We start from the raw sequence: 18,312 nt of genomic DNA, 5'->3' as shown, positions 1-18,312 counted from the left end.
CATAGCAACCATCTAGCAACACCCTTGCAACCACCTAAAATACCATAGCAACCATCTAGCAACACCCTAGCAACCACCTAAAGTACCATAGCAACCATCTAGCAATACCCTAGCACTGCTTATGCAGCGCAATCACACTGCATTTTCTTCAGGAAATACACATTTCTAGTTATTATTATTATTATTGTTGTTGTTGTTGTTGTTGTTGTTGTTGTTTTGATTATAAAAATGAGTAAAACATGCCATAAGGTTAGAGCAGAATAAGAAGTAAAGGTCATGTATGTGTCTGTGTTTGTCTAACCTGGACTCTGGTCTGCACGCAGTCTGGCACTTGGTAAGTGAGTTCGCTGGCTGTGCTGTGAGATTTGGGCAGTAAGTAAGGATACGACAGAGATCTGTACTTCGGCTTCATGATCTGAGAGACAGAGATAAAGAGAAAAGGAGAGAGAGAGAGAGAGAGAGAGAGAGAGAGAGAGAGAGAGAGAGAGAGAGAGAGAAAAAAGCTTCAGAGACAACCAGATGCAGGTTGGAGAGAGAAGTAAGAAAATAAATACGGCACATTCCTAAGATAAGCCTGGCGTATCTTTTATAAAAGCAAGATACAGATGAGAATTCCTACAGAACTCAAACCAGCCTGACTGAGACACATTACAGGAGTAATGCTGACAACATCTGAAGATCAAGGTTACATTCTTACACTTTCACACTTTCACTGTATGTGTACTGGATTGTACTGTATATGTGCACATATGCATGAGTTTGTGATATACTGTTTATAGTGTTTGCCAACCCCTCTACCCCCCAGCCCGGCCCAATCCGAGTGGTCAATGAATACCTGCCCCAGGTAAAGTCCCACCGATGGATTGTTTATGTGTTTGTGTGGGTTTGTAAATAACAGACCTTGGTGAAGTTCCAGCGCTGGATGAAGTGTCTGGCCACGTCTCTGGCAGCCTTCCCATGAACCACTGAGGCGATGTCGTGCCAGGGCATTCTGGGAGTTGTGTACCTGTCAATGAAATCTGCACAAGAAGAAAGCAGGAGGTCAAACCAGCTCGTCCAGAGATACCAGAGCAACCACCTGGAATAACATATGAACTGCTTAGCACCACCCAAGACATCGTTACCTAACACCTTAGCAACCACCTGGGATAACTGTCTAGCCACATGCTAACAGCCACCTGAAATGCTACAGCACCAAGACTCAAATTGAGGCAGAATAAAATCTTGTTACATTAACTTACACCAATCAGGCATAACATTCTGACCACCTCCTTGTTTCTGCGCTCATTGTCCATTTTATCAGCTCCACTTACTATATAGGTGCACTTTGTAGTTCTACAGTTACAGACTGTAGTCCATCTGTTTCTCTGATACTTTGTTAGCCCCCTTTTACCCTGTTCTTCAGTGGTCAGGACCCCCATGGACCCTCACAGAGCAGGTACTATTTGGGTGGTGGATCATTCTCAGCACTGCAGTAACACTGACGTGGTGGTGGTGTGTTAGTGTGTGTTGCGCTGGTCTGAGCGGATCAGACACAGCAGTGCTGCTGGAGTTTTTAAACACCTCAGTGTCACTGCTGGACTGAGAATAGTCCACCAACCAAAAATATCCAGCCAACAGCGTCCTGTGGGCAGCGTCCTGTGACCACTGATGAAGGACTGGAGGATGACCAACACAAACTGTGCAGCAGCAGATGAGCTATCGTCTCTGACTTTACATCTACAAGGTGGACCGACAAGGTAGGAGTGTCTAATAGAGTGGACAGTGAGTGGACACAGTGTTTAAAAACTCCAGCAGCACTGCTGTGTCTGATCCACTCGTACCAGCACAACACACACTAAGCCGTAATCTTATGCCTGATCGGTGTATATATAAAAGATGGCCATCAGCAAATTTGCCTGTAAAGAAACTCGTTACATTAAATTACGTGTGTTCAGTTTGTGGTTCCAGAGAGATAATACATACACTACACGGCCAAAGGTTTGTGGACATCTGGTATTAAAAAAGAGTTTTGCTGCATTAACAGTCTCTACTCTTCTGGGAAGGCTTTACACTCGATGTTGGAACATTGCTGTGAGGATTTGATTGAGCATTAGTGAGGTCAGGTACTGATGTTGGACAGTTCTGGACACTCCAACTCATCCCAAAGGTACTGGATGGAGCTCCATCACTCCAGAGAACACAGTTCCAGTGCTCCACAGCCCAATGCTGGGGGGCTTTATACCCCTCTAGCCCACGCTGGGCACTGGACATGGAGACCATAGGCTACTCCAGAGCGTCCCATTCTATTGGTCAGTGCTTTTCTATAGAGATTATAGAAGCTGTGTGTGTATTTGAACACCTGTGTCAGCAACAGGGGCACCTTAATGCAGCTGAATTCACTAATAAGTGGTGTCCACAAACTTTTGGATGTGTAGTGTATGTACACACATATTTACACAAACACACAGTGCAAAGACTCCAGTGTACAAACATGACAGAGTCGTATTCTGGTAAAGGAGAGTCTCACCGTCGAACGGTTTCTCCAGCTGGACCCAGTCCTTGTAGACGAAGTTGCAGTAATCTTTCCCGTGCCAGAAGCGCGTGTTCCCCATCAGCTCCCCGACACCCGTCTGCAGGCTGTGCACTGATCCGCCCCCTGACACACACAGACACTGAATATTACAAATGTTTACCTCTTTCTAACTCAAACCCACTGCTGGATGAACCGTCTTGTTGATACTTCCTGCACTGAACTGGCTTAATGAACCATTTTCTGCCACTTTATTAGAAACACCTGCCTTATAGCTCCATAGCTCCACTGTGTAGGTGTACAGATTGTAATCCATCTGTTCCTCCACAGTTTATCAGCCACCTCTACTCCACTGAGAGCTGCGCAGTGGAGTTTTTTCATTCATAGCTATCACTGACTGAACTACACACACAACTATATGTGTGTGTGTGTAAATATAGCTCTGTTTATATTTGGTTTCTTCTTTGCGTTTTAGAGTTTTAATTAGCATTTGTGGATGCAGTGATGAACTGTTTTCACAGACAGTGGTTTTCAGAAGTGTTTCTGAGCCCATGCAGTGATTTCCACTACAGAATCATGTCTGTTTTTAATGCAGTGCTGCCTGAGGGCCCAAAGATCACGGCCAGCAAATACTGGTTTTCAGCCTCGTCCCTTACATACAGAGATTTCTCCAGATTCTCTGAATCTTTTAATGATATTATGTACTGTAGATGATGAGAAGCAGAAGTTCTTTGCTATTTTACGTTGAGAAACGTTATTCTTGGATTGTCGCACTATTTGATGGTGCAGTCTTTCACAGAGTGGTGAACCCCTCCTCATCTTTACTTCTGAAAGACTCCGCCTCTCTGAGATGCTCTTTATACCCAATCATGTTACTGACCTGTTGCCATTTAACCTATATAGTTGTGAGATGTTCCACCAGGTGTTTTTTTTAGCATTACACAACTTTACCAGCCTTTTGTTGCCCCTGTCCCAACTTTTCTGGAATGTGTTGTTGGCATCAAATTCAAATGGGTAAATATTTGTCAATAAACCATAAAACGTCTCAGTTTTAACATTTGATATGTTGTCTTTGTACTATTTTCAATGAACTATAGGGTTTAAATGGTTTGCACACCATTGCATTTAATTTTTAATCCCAACTTTTTGGAAATGGGGTTGTATATATTTATATTAAACTTAACCATACAAGCCATTCCTGGTATCATACATGTTGTAGCATAAGATCTTACTGTATTAAATTTACAGCGTCTACTATCCTGTGACACCCCTAGTTGTGGTGTGAACCTGCTAAAAGCCTCTGGATCACACATTCATCCCCTCATTATGATATCAGCACTCACACCCTTCAGGACTTCTTACTCAACTGAAAAGAAACAGTGCAAATAAAACTGACAAGGCTGACCAGCACTGTACATTACTCACAAATAATACCACTCACACCAAACGGTACGAAAGAGATTAGAGACCTTCTACAGGAAATCTTACAAAACAGACCCTGTTAGAACTGAATCTCAGAACCGGTTCATTACAGCAGAGCTCGGTCTGGAGTTACAGTGAGTTTCAAACACTGATGATCCTCTACACTCCAGAGAGACAGCGCCGCACACTCTGACCATTATACCGTCATAAAACCATCATCACCCCAGAAAAGATGCTCCTTTACTGTCTGACTGTGAGTGTTTTGTAATCACTTAATGACCAGAGTGTGAAGTGGGTTCGGTCTCACTCTGCTGAGTGGAGATGAACAGTCTGAGGGCTGTAATCACTCAGAAACGCTGCCTTTCACACAGACTCCACTGATTAGTGGCTAGAATCTAACGTCAGCAGACAGACCTGATTACACCAGCGCACACTTACACTTAGCTCAGCTATGGTAACGCTGAGCTCTCTGGTTGTGGTTAAAATCAGTGAAGTTAGGGCAGGTAATGTGTGGTTCCTCAGTGGCGACCGATTTAATGCCTTTGGGGCAGAATGACAGGATTGGAATCAAACACGTCAAAACAAGACTCCATCCACACCCAAAAATCAACGGCATGGCTATAAATCCACCTATAAGAGAACAGCATGGCTAAAAATCTTACAACAGGAGATTATTATGGTTAAAAGTTGACCAATAGGAAAACAGCACAGCAAAAAATTGACCAATAGGAAAACAGCATGGCTAAAAATCTTACAACAGGAGATTATTATGGTTAAAAGTTGACCAATAGGAAAACAGCATGGCTATAAATCCACCAATAGGAGAAGGGCATCGCTAAAAATCCACCAGTAGGAAAAGAGTCTGCCTAAAAACTGACCAATAGGAAAAGGGCATGTCTAAAAATCCAACATTAGGAAAACAGCTTGTCTAAAAATCCCCAATATGACTAAAGCATATCTAAAAAACCACCAACAGGAGAAAGGAATGACTAAAAATCCACAAAAAGGAAAACAGCACCTCGAACAATCCACCAATGGGAAAAGAGCATGTCTAAAAATTCACCAATAGGACAAGAGCATGTCTAAAAATCCAGTAATAAGAAAAGGGCATGTCTAAAAATCCACAGATAGGAAACGTGTATGACTAAAAATCCACCAAAAGGAGAACGGCACAGCCAAAAATTGACCAATAGGAATAGAGCAAAGCTAAAAACTGACAAATGGGAAAAGAGAATGGCTAAAAATACACCAACAGGAAAACAGCATATCTGAAAATCCACCAAAACAACAAGGCATACCTAAAAAGCATTGATAAAGATCCATCAACAGGAAAAGATCATGGTAAAAAATCCACCAATAGGGAAAGAGCATGGCTAAAGATTGACTAACAGGAGAACAGCATGGCTCCTACATGTAGATGCACAGGGCAACTACAATGAGAAAAATGGCAGCCGATCCCTCAGAGTAACTCCAGGCTACAGCAGTTAGCGGTGTCGGCTACAACGTTAACTTAGCTAGCTAGCGTTGCTACAACAGTAGTGGATGAAGTTTTTCTGTTCAGCCTATCAAACAGATATTAGTTCCTAAAATAGGGATCCAACAATGTGGGAACTGAGGCTGATATCCAATAATCTTCTTGTGCTTTTCTGTTGAATCTGATAGATAAACATTTGTAAATGTAAAACTGGGAACAACTGTATCAGCATCACAGAGAAATTTACATTTATTTCTGGAACAAATGCAGTTGGGTCATTCTACAGAATCGCCCATTTTTGTGTCTCTAGCGTTTAGAGATATATTACACATAAAAAAAAACATGTTTATTTATATTTTAAAATAAAACAATAAGTTATTTTAACAATTACACCTTCTTCAGCCTCAATTTAGCAATATCAGTTTATAAATCAATCATATAGAATTCCAAGCACCACAGAAGAGCTCGTCCTCACAGTCGTGTGTGAAGGCTGAGGCCATATTTTGAAGAAAAAAAAAACACATTTTTCTGCAATTTTAACTACAATAATCTATACATGACTATGGAATATATAAATTAAATCACATAAAGAAAACAAACGCCAAATAAATATTATAAAATATGTAATGAAAGTTGTTGTCCCCAGGAGTCGAGTCACTGGTGTTACTGCGTAACAAAAAAATCTCTTATTTTGAAATAAAAGTCACACTGATGACATCATTCAACTTCCTTTTCCGTGTTTTCTGAGGATCTATGAAGAAAAGCTCATGGTGAGTCCACTGTGTCTTTCAGTTATCAGAGATTTTCTCATTTAGCTCATGATTTCATACAAAGCTTTTAGCTGAAGTCACTGGTGTGACCGACTTTATTCTGAGGTAACTGTGAAAAAATAGAATACAAATGGATTAAATTCCATATTTTAGTGGATGTTCCATGACTGACAACATGTGGTTTGATGCTCTGTAGCAGCTATTTTGTAAAATGCATTGTTCATTAAAATGTCTCTGGTGTTCCTTTATTATGTGGAACACCAATGAGGATCGGTAACACCAGTGACTCCAGTGTAGAATGACCCAGTGAAGTGAATAAAATGCAGATATTTTAGAGCAGTAACTCAGCTCTAAACTCTGCTGAGTTCAGTAAACACGCCACGGTGTATCAGTCCGAAACATCAGATGAACCTAAACATCTGCCCGCTGCTCATTTTTAAGGAATTTAAGTGGTGCTGGTGGTGCTGTGTTAATCTGCAGCAGGGTGAGGGCGAGTCCTGTACTCACTGTCCGAGCTCTCGAGGCTGCTGACGCTGTCGGCGTGGTGCAGGCCGTGTCGGTGCAGGTGACGGTAAAGGCTGAACCGGGACTTCCGCGTCCGGCCGACTCCCTTCAGTTTGGGCAGATCGACCAGCTCCGCGGAGCAGGAGCCGTTAAGGGAGGAAATTCCTTTAACCATGGAAATCACAGAACCATCCATCTGCAGAACAGGACAAACGTTATTACACAACACAGCAGGCAGGGCTGGGTTATGAGCCTAATAACCTGGTGTATTTGCTGGCAACTCTCTGGGAAGCTTTTTTATACCCAATCATGTTACTGACCTGTTGCCAATCAACCACCAGGTGTTTTTTTTAGCATCACACAGCTTTACCAGCCTTTTGCTGCCCCGTCCCAACTTTTTTGGAACATGTTGTTGGCATCAAATTCAAAATGGCCAAATATTAAAAAAAAAGATCAAATTTCTGTTTCAACATTTGATATGTTGTCTTTGTACTATTTTCCTTTCAAAAATATGGTTTGCTTGATTTGCACATCATTGCATTTTGTTTTTATTTACATTTTGCACAGCGTCCCAACTTTTTTAGAAATGGGGTTGTATTTCATGTGACAAATATCAGCTCACCATGGACGCTGATAACCTCTTTTGAGGAGCACTCTGGCCTGCTCGACTCTGGTCAGCTGATTGTTGTGATTTGTACCGTTGTGTGTTACCAACAGGAAAGTCGCAGAGCAACTACACACTCTGTGGTTGTGGGATCTGTTTTCTGCCTCTCAGTTTCTTTTTTAAGTGTAATTTATCGGCCGTTATAAACGCCAATACCAATTTATCTGCAACTAGCTTATATCAACCGATAATATCGGCACACACGACACCATTTATCAGACGGGCTCTACTGCTGGTCATGTGATCTACATAGGAAATTATTATATAAAAAAAACTGCGAACTGCTAATCTTGCTAACTAGTATGACAATCTACTGTCGTGTGCGAGTGATTGTTTTTAATTAGTTCATTTAACCATCAAGCTGCTCAGAAATTGTTTCATGCAACAACATAAAAAAATAATTTCATTAAAATTTTCACAACATCCAATCAGACGCCTCCACTGCGGACCCTCTGAGACTGTTTGAACATGTGACTGTTTGCAGACCTGGTCCATGCTCTGAGCGGAGCGCGTCACGCTCCCCACGTCCGTCAGCCGGTGCTCGCGGTCGTCCCAGCGACCGTACGCCAGGTCAATCCCACCAACAAACGCCACCGACTGGTCAATCACCACAATCTTCTCATGGTGAGCCCAAAGGTAGACTGAAGAGGAGACATGGTCAGGGTGCCTCATCACCTGCAGAGGACATAAAGACAGACATACAAAATAACGCAGCGTAATCTACCCCACTAATTAGCATGGTGCTAACTGCACGATAACTGCATGACAAATCATCACACGCTCGCCTCAGACTGTGTGGAGTTGGTCAGTATCTCTAACAAACTTGAGTCAGTAACTGACTTTATTAGAAACAGCTACCTTGTACTTCCACTTACTGGCCACTTTATTAGAAACACCTACCTTGTGCTTCCAATAACTGGCCACTTTATTAGAAACACCTACCTTCTGCCTCCACTAACCGGCCACTTTATTAGAAACACCTACCTTGTGCTTCCACAAACTGGCCACATTATTAGAAACACCTACCTTGTGTTTCCACTAACTGGCCACTTTATTAGAAACACCTGCCTTGTGTTTCCACTAACTGGCCACTTCATTACTGTAACTGTACACCAGCAGGGTGGAGCTCTGAGAGCGGGGTTTCTGATAAAGTGGCCATGTGCCCTCACAGTTACCTTGATGTTGGGGTGAAGGTGCATCAGCGTCCTCTTGCTGTATTCGCTGTTGATGCCCAGAGCCAGCTCCACCTCTTTATACAGCATTACAAAGATGCGCACACCTTGTTGCTGCAAACACAAACACAAACATCTCACATACACACACTGCAGGAGACGCCTCCCACTAAGCTCATCAGTCACAGAGGCAGAACAGACCGCTTTAGAAACAGAGCACTGCAGCTGTTTCCACCAAGCGCTGTAACCAATTCAATTCAGTTACTGGTTGGAGAACACAGTACTGTACAGAGGTCACCTGAGCACATGATTTAAATTTGCATTTACATTCATACTGCAATGCAATGCAATGTCAGAAGAACAAAGCTTGGTTCCAGATTTCTTTTCCAATTGTCACATGGATTCATTAAAATTGATGTATTAAATTCTGTCAGCAGCACCTGATTTAACATGAACTATTGATTAGGTCAAGCAGCAACTGGATAATACAAGAGGGAAACAAACATGACATACATAAGATCACTATACATACATACACACATACATACATACATATACATACATACATATACATACATACACATACATACATACATATATATATACACACTATATTGCCAAAAGTATTTGCTCGTCTACCTTCACACACATATGAACTTGAGTGAGATCCCATGTTTAATCCATAGGGTTTAATATGATGTCGGCTCACCCTTTGCAGCTATAACAGCTTCAGCTCTTCTGGGAAGGCTTTCCACAAGGTTTAGGAGTGTTTATGGGATTTTCTGACCATTCTTCCAGAAGAGCATTTGTGAGGTCAGACACTGATGTCGGATGAGAAGGCCTGGCTCGCAGTCTCCGCTCTAATTCATCCCAAAGGTGTTCTATCGGGTTGAGGTCAGGACTCTGTGCAGGCCAGTCAAGTTCTTCCACACCAAACTCACTCATCCATGTCTTTATGGAGCTGCTTTGTGCACTGGTGCACAGTCATGTTGGAACAGGAAGGAGCCGTCCCCAAACTGTTCCCACAAAGTTGGGAGCATGAAATTGTCAAAATCTCTTGGTGCTGAAGCATTAAGAGTTCCTTTCACTGGAACTAAGGGGCCGAGCCCAACTGCTGAAAAACAGCCCCACACCATAATCCCCCCTCCACCAAACTTTACACTCGGCACAATGCAGTCAGACAAGTACCGTCTCCTGGCAACCGCCAAACCCAGACTCGTCCATCGAATTGCCAGACGGAGAAGCGTGATTGGTCACTCCAGAGAACACATCTCCACTGCTCTAGAGTCCAGTGGCGGCGCTTTACACCACTGTATTCGACGCTTTGCATTGTGCTTGGTGATGTAAGGCTTGGATGCAGCTGCTCGGCCATGGAAACCCATTCCATGAAGCTCTCTACGCTGTTCTTGAGCTGATCTGAAGGCCACATGAAGTTTGGAGGTCTGTAGCGATTGACTCTGCAGAAAGTTGGTGACCTCTGCGCACTATGCGCCTCAGCATCCGCTGACCCCGCTCTGTCATTTTATGTGGCCGACCACTTCGTGGCTGAGTTGCTGTCGTTCCCAATCGCTTCCACTTTGTTATAATACCACTGACAGCTGACTGTGGAATATTTAGTAGGGAGGAAATTTCACGACTGGACTTGTTGCACAGGTGGCGTCCTATCACAGTACCACGCTGGAGTTCACTGAGCTCCTGAGAGCGACCCATTCTTTCACTAATGTCTGTAGAAGCAGTCTGCAGGCCTAGGTGCTCGGTTTTATACACCTGTGGCCATGGAAGTGACTGGAACTCCTGAATTCAGTGATTTGGATGGGTGAGTGAAGACTTTTGGCAATATAGTGTATCTACACACCGATCAGACATTATTATCCTTGTTTCTGCGCTCATTGTCCATTTTATCAGCTCCACTTACTATATAGGTGCACTTTGTAGTTCTACAGTTACAGACTGTAGTCCATCTGTTTCTCTGATACTTTGTTAGCCCCCTTTTACCCTGTTCTTCAGTGGTCAGGACCCCCATGGACCCTCACAGAGCAGGTTCTATTTGGGTGGTGGATCATTCTCAGCACTGCAGTAACGCTGACGTGGTGGTGATGTGTTAGTGTGTGTTGTGCTGGTCTGAGTGGATCAGACACAGCAGTGCTGCTGGAGTTTTTAAACACTGTGTCCACTCACTGTCCACTCTATTAGACACTCCTACCTTGTCAGTCCACCTTGTAGATGTACAGTCAGAGACAATAGCTCATCTGCTGCTGCACAGTTTGTGGTGGTCATCCTCTAATCCTTCATCAGTGGTCACAGGACGCTGTTGGCTGGATGTTTTTGGTTGGTGGACTATTCTCAGTCCAGCAGCGACACTGAGGTGTTTAAAAACTCCAGCAGCACTGCTGTGTCTGTGAGGGTCCGTGGGGGTCCTGACCACTGAAGAACAGGGTAAAAGGGGGCTAACAAAGTATCAGAGAAACAGATGGACTACAGTCTGTAACTGTAGAACTACAAAGTGCACCTATATAGTAAGTGGAGCTGATAAAATGGACAATGTTATGCTTGATCGGTATATACACACACACACACACACACACACACACATACACATATATATATATGCATATATATATATATATATATATATATATGCATATACACATGTATGCAACATATAACATGTTATAATTCATGCAGTTCATAATTCAAGCTAAAAACATTAACAACAATCACCTGGGCGACTGACTTTGGTCTGTGCTTTAGTCCATTTCTATAGATTACAGTATGTTAGTGATGTGTGCTGATTATGTCACTGTGGCTACATCATTAGCCTCATAGCTAAAGACGCTGACTTCATGTCTTGGCGACTACGTTTGAGCTAATGAGGAGGATTTAGACCTTTTGCTTGAACTTTCGCTTTAAAATCACAGTCAGTGCAGAAGCAGGAGGGTTAACTCTCGTCATCAGCTGCTGTTTTACGGCCCGTTAGTTGCTCGCTCTATATATATACACATAATTTTTTTTTTTTTGCATCAGTAGTTTATGCTAATTGTCCAGAGTGAGAAGTTAACTCTACAACTTCCCTCTTATCTAAAAATAAATTACACTATTATTAGTGTATTAACTCCAGTTAGACTAAAGCCTGATGGTCCAATGTGTGTTTTTTTTGTAAGTGGTCAGCTTTAACATGCTCTGGCTGCTCTGAGGTCAACCAGCTGGTGTTGAAACATTTATGTTGTTAAACATCTGCGCATGTTCATGTCTACCTACTGTGAGCTCCACACTGAGCACAGCAGCTGTGCAGCCTGACAAAGTGAAAGTGTTCAAAGGAAAGATACTGGTGCACTGTGGGAAATGTAGTGCCTGGCGTGAACTGGAATGGCCATGATGTTTGTGTAGTTTAGGAGCTTATCTAGCGGCATTTATTCAGTGACTATGGTTTAACCACAAACACTGGGGGTCTAAAGCGGGGTCATTGTGACACATCAGTCTGAGATGATTATAATTAATAATTATTATTAATATAATATCATAATGCATTTATGATTTTTACAGTGATTTTTTGTGTTTCATAAACTGCATGACACTAAATCCAATTAAACAGTCAGTGTTTAAGTACTAAAATAACTGAACTGCATTTGAACTGAATCACGATGAATTTGTTACGGTGAATAAATGTTATGATGCACTGAATCACTTCCTAAATAACAGAGATTAATGACAAATTCCGCTGATAATAACAGTCCCACTCACTGCTTTGCGCTTGAGGATGCAGTCGAGTCTCCAGCGGTTTCCCTCGACCACCGGCCTCTTCAGGAAGATCTCCGGACTCAACCTGCACACGATACACACCTTATTTACATCAGCAAACAACACAAATCAACCATAACAAGGTAAAAACATTAGACAGCCCCAGTCTGCACACAGGAATGAGGCGATCATAATTACAGACCCACATTATTAAAATGTTGGATATCGCTGCTGTTGGAAGAAAACCCTGTATCTCCATTTTTTGTCGTTTTTCAGTTTTTGACATAATCTGAAAATGCCTATTACTATTACTAAAAGTAAAGTATGTTTTTTCCTTCTCCTGTGAAGTTACTATTTTGGAGATACGAGGTTTTCTTCTAACAACAGCGATATAAATATATAAATAAATAAATAAACACACACACACACACACACACACACACACGTGTATATACATACATATATATATATATATATATATATATATTTATAATAGTGTTTAAATGGTTCTTTGCATGGTGAAATGGCTCTTCAGACAGATGGAGAATGTCCTATATAGAACCTTTTTAAAAATGGTTCTGCTATTGTAAAAATATCAAGCCTATAACAATAGAAGAACTATTTTTGGTGCTACACAGAACCATCGTCTTTACTACGAAACCCTTGAAGAACCATGTTTTTGAGGGTTTTTACTCTTATCTGAATTTTAATACTTCTCTGTTTGTGAGACACTTTGAGCTGGTCGGTTTATTCACTATTTACAGTAAATTAGAAACAACAAGAAGTTCTGACATTTAAATCATGCAAATGGCTCGACGAGATTACAGTATAGATACATTTCCAGGTGGTTTCGGTATATATCACAGTATATATTTATATGTGTTCATATATTTGAAAATAAAACCATTTTAGCTGAAGTAAACCTATTTTTGTAAGCTAACAGTGGCGTAGTATTCTGGGATGTTACTTAACTTTTGAATAAAAGACATTTTTAGCAACTAAACGTAAATCTGAAATATGTTATTGTGCAAAATAGCAAAAACAAAACTAAAAAATATATAAATGAACCTGTCAGTATTGCATTCTAACACTGATCAGCCACTCCATGCATATACAACTTTATGTTGTTCTGCTGTGAGGCTGTGAGTGAGTTAAACAATATTACTATCAGATAACAGTGAGATTCACCAACACTAAAGCCTCCTAACCGTGTTCCACACCCTCCACACAGACTCAGTGATATTTATAGCAGCGGAAGGAAAGAAAACATGACACCAGCTGAGTAACAGACACCGCACACAGCCAGCGGTCAGCGCCACACCACACGCTGGACTCTTCTAATAAATCTCTGTAACTCTCAAAAAGTCTTAGGACTTTTGTGTGCACATATTTCATACTGTCTGCACTGATATGTGACAATATATTTAATTATATCTCCAGTAGAGTTTAGTTTAGTTTTCTGCACTCAAATATCTGCATTTGAACCACTTCCCTGCATTTGTAACTCTGCACAAATAAATGTTTTATTTCTCTGTCATGACAATGCAGATAGATTTAATCCCAGTTTGGTACAGTGTATTGGGCAGTGGTTGGTGTAGTGTAGTGGGCAGTGGTTGGTGTAGTGTAGTGGGCAGTGGTTGGTGTAGTGTAGTGGGTAGTGGTTGGTATAGTGTAGTGGGTAGTGTAGTGGGTAGTGGTTGGTATAGTGTAGTGGGTAGTGGTTGGTATAGTGTAGTGGGTAGTGGTTGGTGTTGTGTAGTAGGTAGTGGTTGGTATAGTGTAGTTGGTAGTGTAGTGGGTAGTGGTTGGTATAGTGTAGTGGGTAGTGGTTGGTGTTGTGTAGTAGGTAGTGGTTGGTATAGTGTAGTGGTAGTGTAGTGGGTAGTGGTTGGTATAGTGTAGTGGTAGTGTAGTGGGTAGTGGTTGGTGTGGTGTAGTGGGTAGTAGTTGGTGTAGTGTAGTGGATAGTGGTTGGTGTAGTATAGTAGGTAGTGGTTGGTGTAGTGTACTGGTAGTGTAGTGGGTAGTAGTTGGTGTAGTGTAGTGGATAGTGTTTGGTATGGTGTAGTGGGTAACACCTCTGTCCTCTACACTGTAGACTGGGGTTCAATCCCCGCCTGGGTAACCACCCTACAATATACCAATAAGAGTCCTTGGGCAAAACTCCTAACGCCACCTTCACCTACCTGTGTAAAATGGTCACTCTGGATAAGAGCGTCTGATAAACGTAAATGTATACTTTTTATAAGGGTTTACGCATCAGCAGATGATACCAGATACCAATTTATGTAGTAATAAGATTAAAATATTTATTATTTTATACTTATTATAAATGTTATTGAGCGTTTCAGGTTCTCCAGATGAAGTAGCTCAGTGTAGCAGGAAGCTGTTCTCATGAAACTGCCGCTTATGTAAATGGAGTGTACAGAACACAAATCAATAACCAAATAAATTTCATACACAGCCAAAAGTATGGCACACAATACGTCCGGACGTATGCAAAGGTTTAGGCGCCCAGGTCAAATTCCATGTTTTGTTGCTCTACAGAGAACACACTTCTGCCATTTTAATGCAGTTACTGCTTATCTGCTGCTGAATTTAACATACTGGGGGAAAAATAAAGTATAATAATACTAAAAAAATACAATATGAACCATGCAAAAGTTAGGGCACAGTGTTAGTGTTTTGTTTATGTTAAATTCAGTCAATAAATAGAAATTGTGCACAAAAATGAGGAGAAAAGGCCATAATTAGTGTGTTCTCTGTAGAGGATGAGTTAACTTACTTACACTCTGAAAATCAACAGAACATGCCATTTGACCAGGGGGTGCACAAACCTTAGATATGACTCATCTCACTAGCAAACTATATTATTATTTATTATTATTATTACTATAGAGGTCTGTTCATACCCGTAGCAGCTTGAAACGTTAACAGTAATAACAGAAATAAAGCAGATATCATTCAAGACTCTGTTAATTTATAAACAGCTGTTAGCTGAAAACTCCCACTTTACTTTCAGTTTCAAAACTACATTTTCTGCATTTTTTTGAGCATGCCTTTCTCAATAACTGAGGTGAAGCAGGATTTGAACAGTGCGGACTCGACTGCCAGCACAACCTTTAAACCCTGTTGGCACTTTCCACCAGCTCTTATCAGATTACATGGAATGTTTAATAGAGGTGATACGGCGCGATGCGCGTAAACCTGGCTCTGTGTTTAGGGTCATGTTAGGTTCATACCACCAGTCTGTGATGAAGATTTCCTCTTTAGCCGCCTCCAGAGCGTTCGCTACGTCCTCCATGTAGGTTTTACCATTCACATACCTGCAGACATCAGGTGAGACCAGGTGAGACCAGGTGAGACAGGTGTGCATCAAAACAAGACATGTTAGAAGTACATCATGTATGTACTTCTGGCAGGTATATAGTGGACTGCACCATTTAACAGGTATATAGTGGACTGTACCATTTGGCAGGTATATAGTGGACTGTACCATTTAACAGGTATATAGTGGACTGTACCATTTGGCAGGTATATAGTGGACTGTACCATTTGGCAGGTATATAGTGGACTGTACCATTTAACAGGTATATAGTGGACTGTACCATTTGGCAGGTATATAGTGGACTGTACCATTTAACAGGTATATAGTGGACTGTACCATTTAACAGGTATATAGTGGACTGTACCATTTGGCAGGTATATTTTCCTGTTCTTTGGCGAAGGAGTCAAAGCGGTGGGTTCTCAGGAAAGCCTTCCCGTGTTTCCGGACGAACTCCTCGATGGCCTGCCCCCACCAGCGGGCGTGTCTGTAACTGTTACACTTCAGGACCAGTGTCCTGTACAAAAACAAAAACCACACTCAGCACCTGTCTGCTGCATGACCACTTCCTCTTCGCTCTGACCGCTTCCTGTTCACGACTCACCTGGACAGACTGTCTATCCTCACTCCGTGCTTCGTCTCTGTGTGCTTGGAGTCCATTTTTATGGTGAACTCTTTGTCCACCAGAAGCACGAACGAAACGGCTCCTGTGTCCGGTTTCAGGTACATCAGGAAAGAATCTTTCACTACCAACCACCTTAATGGAGAAAATAAAAAAAACAGAAAACTTTAATTTTATTTAAAACAGCCATCAAGTTCACATTATTCATTTTTCAAGAGATTTCGGAGGAGATTAGATACAAGATAATCCATGTGCATAAAGACGGACAAAGCCAAAGTGAAAAAGAACAGGAGCTTCCAGAATTGGAGCTCAAAAACTGATTAAAACTCCAGAGAAAATGTGTCTCCTAACAACCACCCGGAAGACCTGGTTGACCCCAAAACTGGCCCATCAGATAAACAGCACTTAAAGCTTTCATCTCTGAGAGAGAGGAGAAAATCAAGCTGCTTCAGATCTGAAAACATCCACAGGTGTTTCTGTCCATCCTTCCACTGTGAGAAGACGACTCAGCGCTGTGGGTCTGAAAGGATGTGTAGCTGATCAAGAAGAACCTCACTGAGAAAAGGAGACGGACACATCAAACAAAGAAGCTGAACGATGGACTGACCACCCCAGAGTCCAGACCTCAACACCACTGAATGTGTAGACTGCTATCAAACCGTACCATGGCATGTGAAGCTGATGTTTATGTAAATGGAGTGTACAGAATACAAATCAATAACAAAATAAATTTCATACGCAGCCAATCGAACGGCACACAATACGTCCAGACGTATGCAAAAGTTTAGGCGCCCAGGTCAAATTCCATGTTTTGTTCTTCTACAGAGAACAAACGTCTGCACATTTTAAAGCACAGTTATTTGTTTATTTGTTTATTTAACATACTGGAGGAAACAATAAAACATAAAATGTGACCTGTGCAAAACGTAGAGCACCTTTTAAGTGTTTTTTTTATGTTAACATCAGTCAATAAACAGAAGTTGTGCACTAAAATGAGCAGCAAAGGCCATATTAAGTGTGTTCTTTGTAGAGGAAGTGTAATTTATTTACACACAGAAAATCAACAAAATATAATAGAAATATTTCTATATACGTATATATCAGAACGTTTTTACTGACCTCTTAGACCAGCGGTAGCAGATCTGGCTGTGTCCACAGCAGTTCATGCCAGGGATCCGGTGACCTCCTGACCTTTTATATATCATACCCTCCCTGTAAGATACACAGATAACAACACTGAGTGAAATGTGAGACCGTGCTGACTCAGTCTTAATTCTCTTAATATCTGCTCATAAAATGAGGAATTATGTTAGTTTAAACTTTATGACTGCAATTAAGTGATGTTAATGGAGGAACAAGGGAAATAAAGCATCCTTACAAGCCTTTTGGACCCAAATCATGGATGAAAGACATCTGGCTCACGTCAATAAACTCCATCTGTTAGGGAGAGAGAGACACCTGCTCAATATCATCAATGCATAGACACAGTCTCAACAGAGTTACCCAAGACAAGCTTTACAGGATGCTAGTAAAATCCCATTCAGCCTAATGAGAAACTGTAGAACAGACTCAGTTTATATCACAATACCTACATTTAGAGTCAGTTATTCATTCAGCCTAATGAGAAACTGTAGAACAGACTCGGTTTATATCACAATACCTACATTTAGAGTCGGTTATTCATTCAGTCTAATGAGAAACTGTAGAACAGACTCAGTTTATATCACAATACCTACATTTAGAGTCAGTTATTCATTCAGCCTAATGAGAAACTGTAGAACAGACTCGGTTTATATCACAATACCTACATTTAGAGTCGGTTATTCATTCAGCCTAATGAGAAACTGTAGAACAGACTCAGTTTATATCACAATACCTACATTTAGAGTCAGTTATTCATTCAGCCTAATGAGAAACTGTAGAACAGACTCAGTTTATATCACAATACCTACATTTAGAGTCGGTTATTCATTCAGCCTAATGAGAAACTGTAGAACAGACTCATTTGTAATGATATTAATCTTGTATGTGTGTGAAAGGTCACACTGTTATGAGTGATTAGATGTAGTTTTTTTGTGATTATAGATAAATATCTGATTTATGATAAAA

At 41.3% G+C, this 18,312-nt stretch overlaps 1 protein-coding gene across 1 annotated transcript in view; it reads right to left on the bottom strand.

The window, feature by feature from the left end:
• LOC118804800 (phospholipase D1-like) overlaps positions 1 to 18,312 on the bottom strand; it is a 62,587-nt gene that overhangs the window by 12,872 nt on the left and 31,403 nt on the right. The window contains exons 7-18 of the mRNA XM_036565451.1: positions 17,582 to 17,640; positions 17,323 to 17,415; positions 16,186 to 16,338; positions 15,949 to 16,098; positions 15,499 to 15,582; positions 12,260 to 12,341; positions 8,522 to 8,632; positions 7,833 to 8,021; positions 6,686 to 6,878; positions 2,510 to 2,638; positions 901 to 1,019; positions 302 to 415 (exon numbers count right to left, since the gene is read on the bottom strand). Of these exons, the coding sequence (XP_036421344.1) occupies positions 302 to 415; positions 901 to 1,019; positions 2,510 to 2,638; positions 6,686 to 6,878; positions 7,833 to 8,021; positions 8,522 to 8,632; positions 12,260 to 12,341; positions 15,499 to 15,582; positions 15,949 to 16,098; positions 16,186 to 16,338; positions 17,323 to 17,415; positions 17,582 to 17,640 (1,476 nt within the window). The remainder of the gene's footprint in view (positions 1 to 301; positions 416 to 900; positions 1,020 to 2,509; positions 2,639 to 6,685; positions 6,879 to 7,832; positions 8,022 to 8,521; positions 8,633 to 12,259; positions 12,342 to 15,498; positions 15,583 to 15,948; positions 16,099 to 16,185; positions 16,339 to 17,322; positions 17,416 to 17,581; positions 17,641 to 18,312) is intronic.

Source organism: Colossoma macropomum, unplaced genomic scaffold (genome assembly GCF_904425465.1).
Source record: "Colossoma macropomum unplaced genomic scaffold, Colossoma_macropomum, whole genome shotgun sequence".
NCBI lineage: Eukaryota > Metazoa > Chordata > Actinopteri > Characiformes > Serrasalmidae > Colossoma > Colossoma macropomum.
Note: the sequence above shows the minus strand (reverse complement) of the source record. Positions and strands in the feature narration are given on the sequence as shown.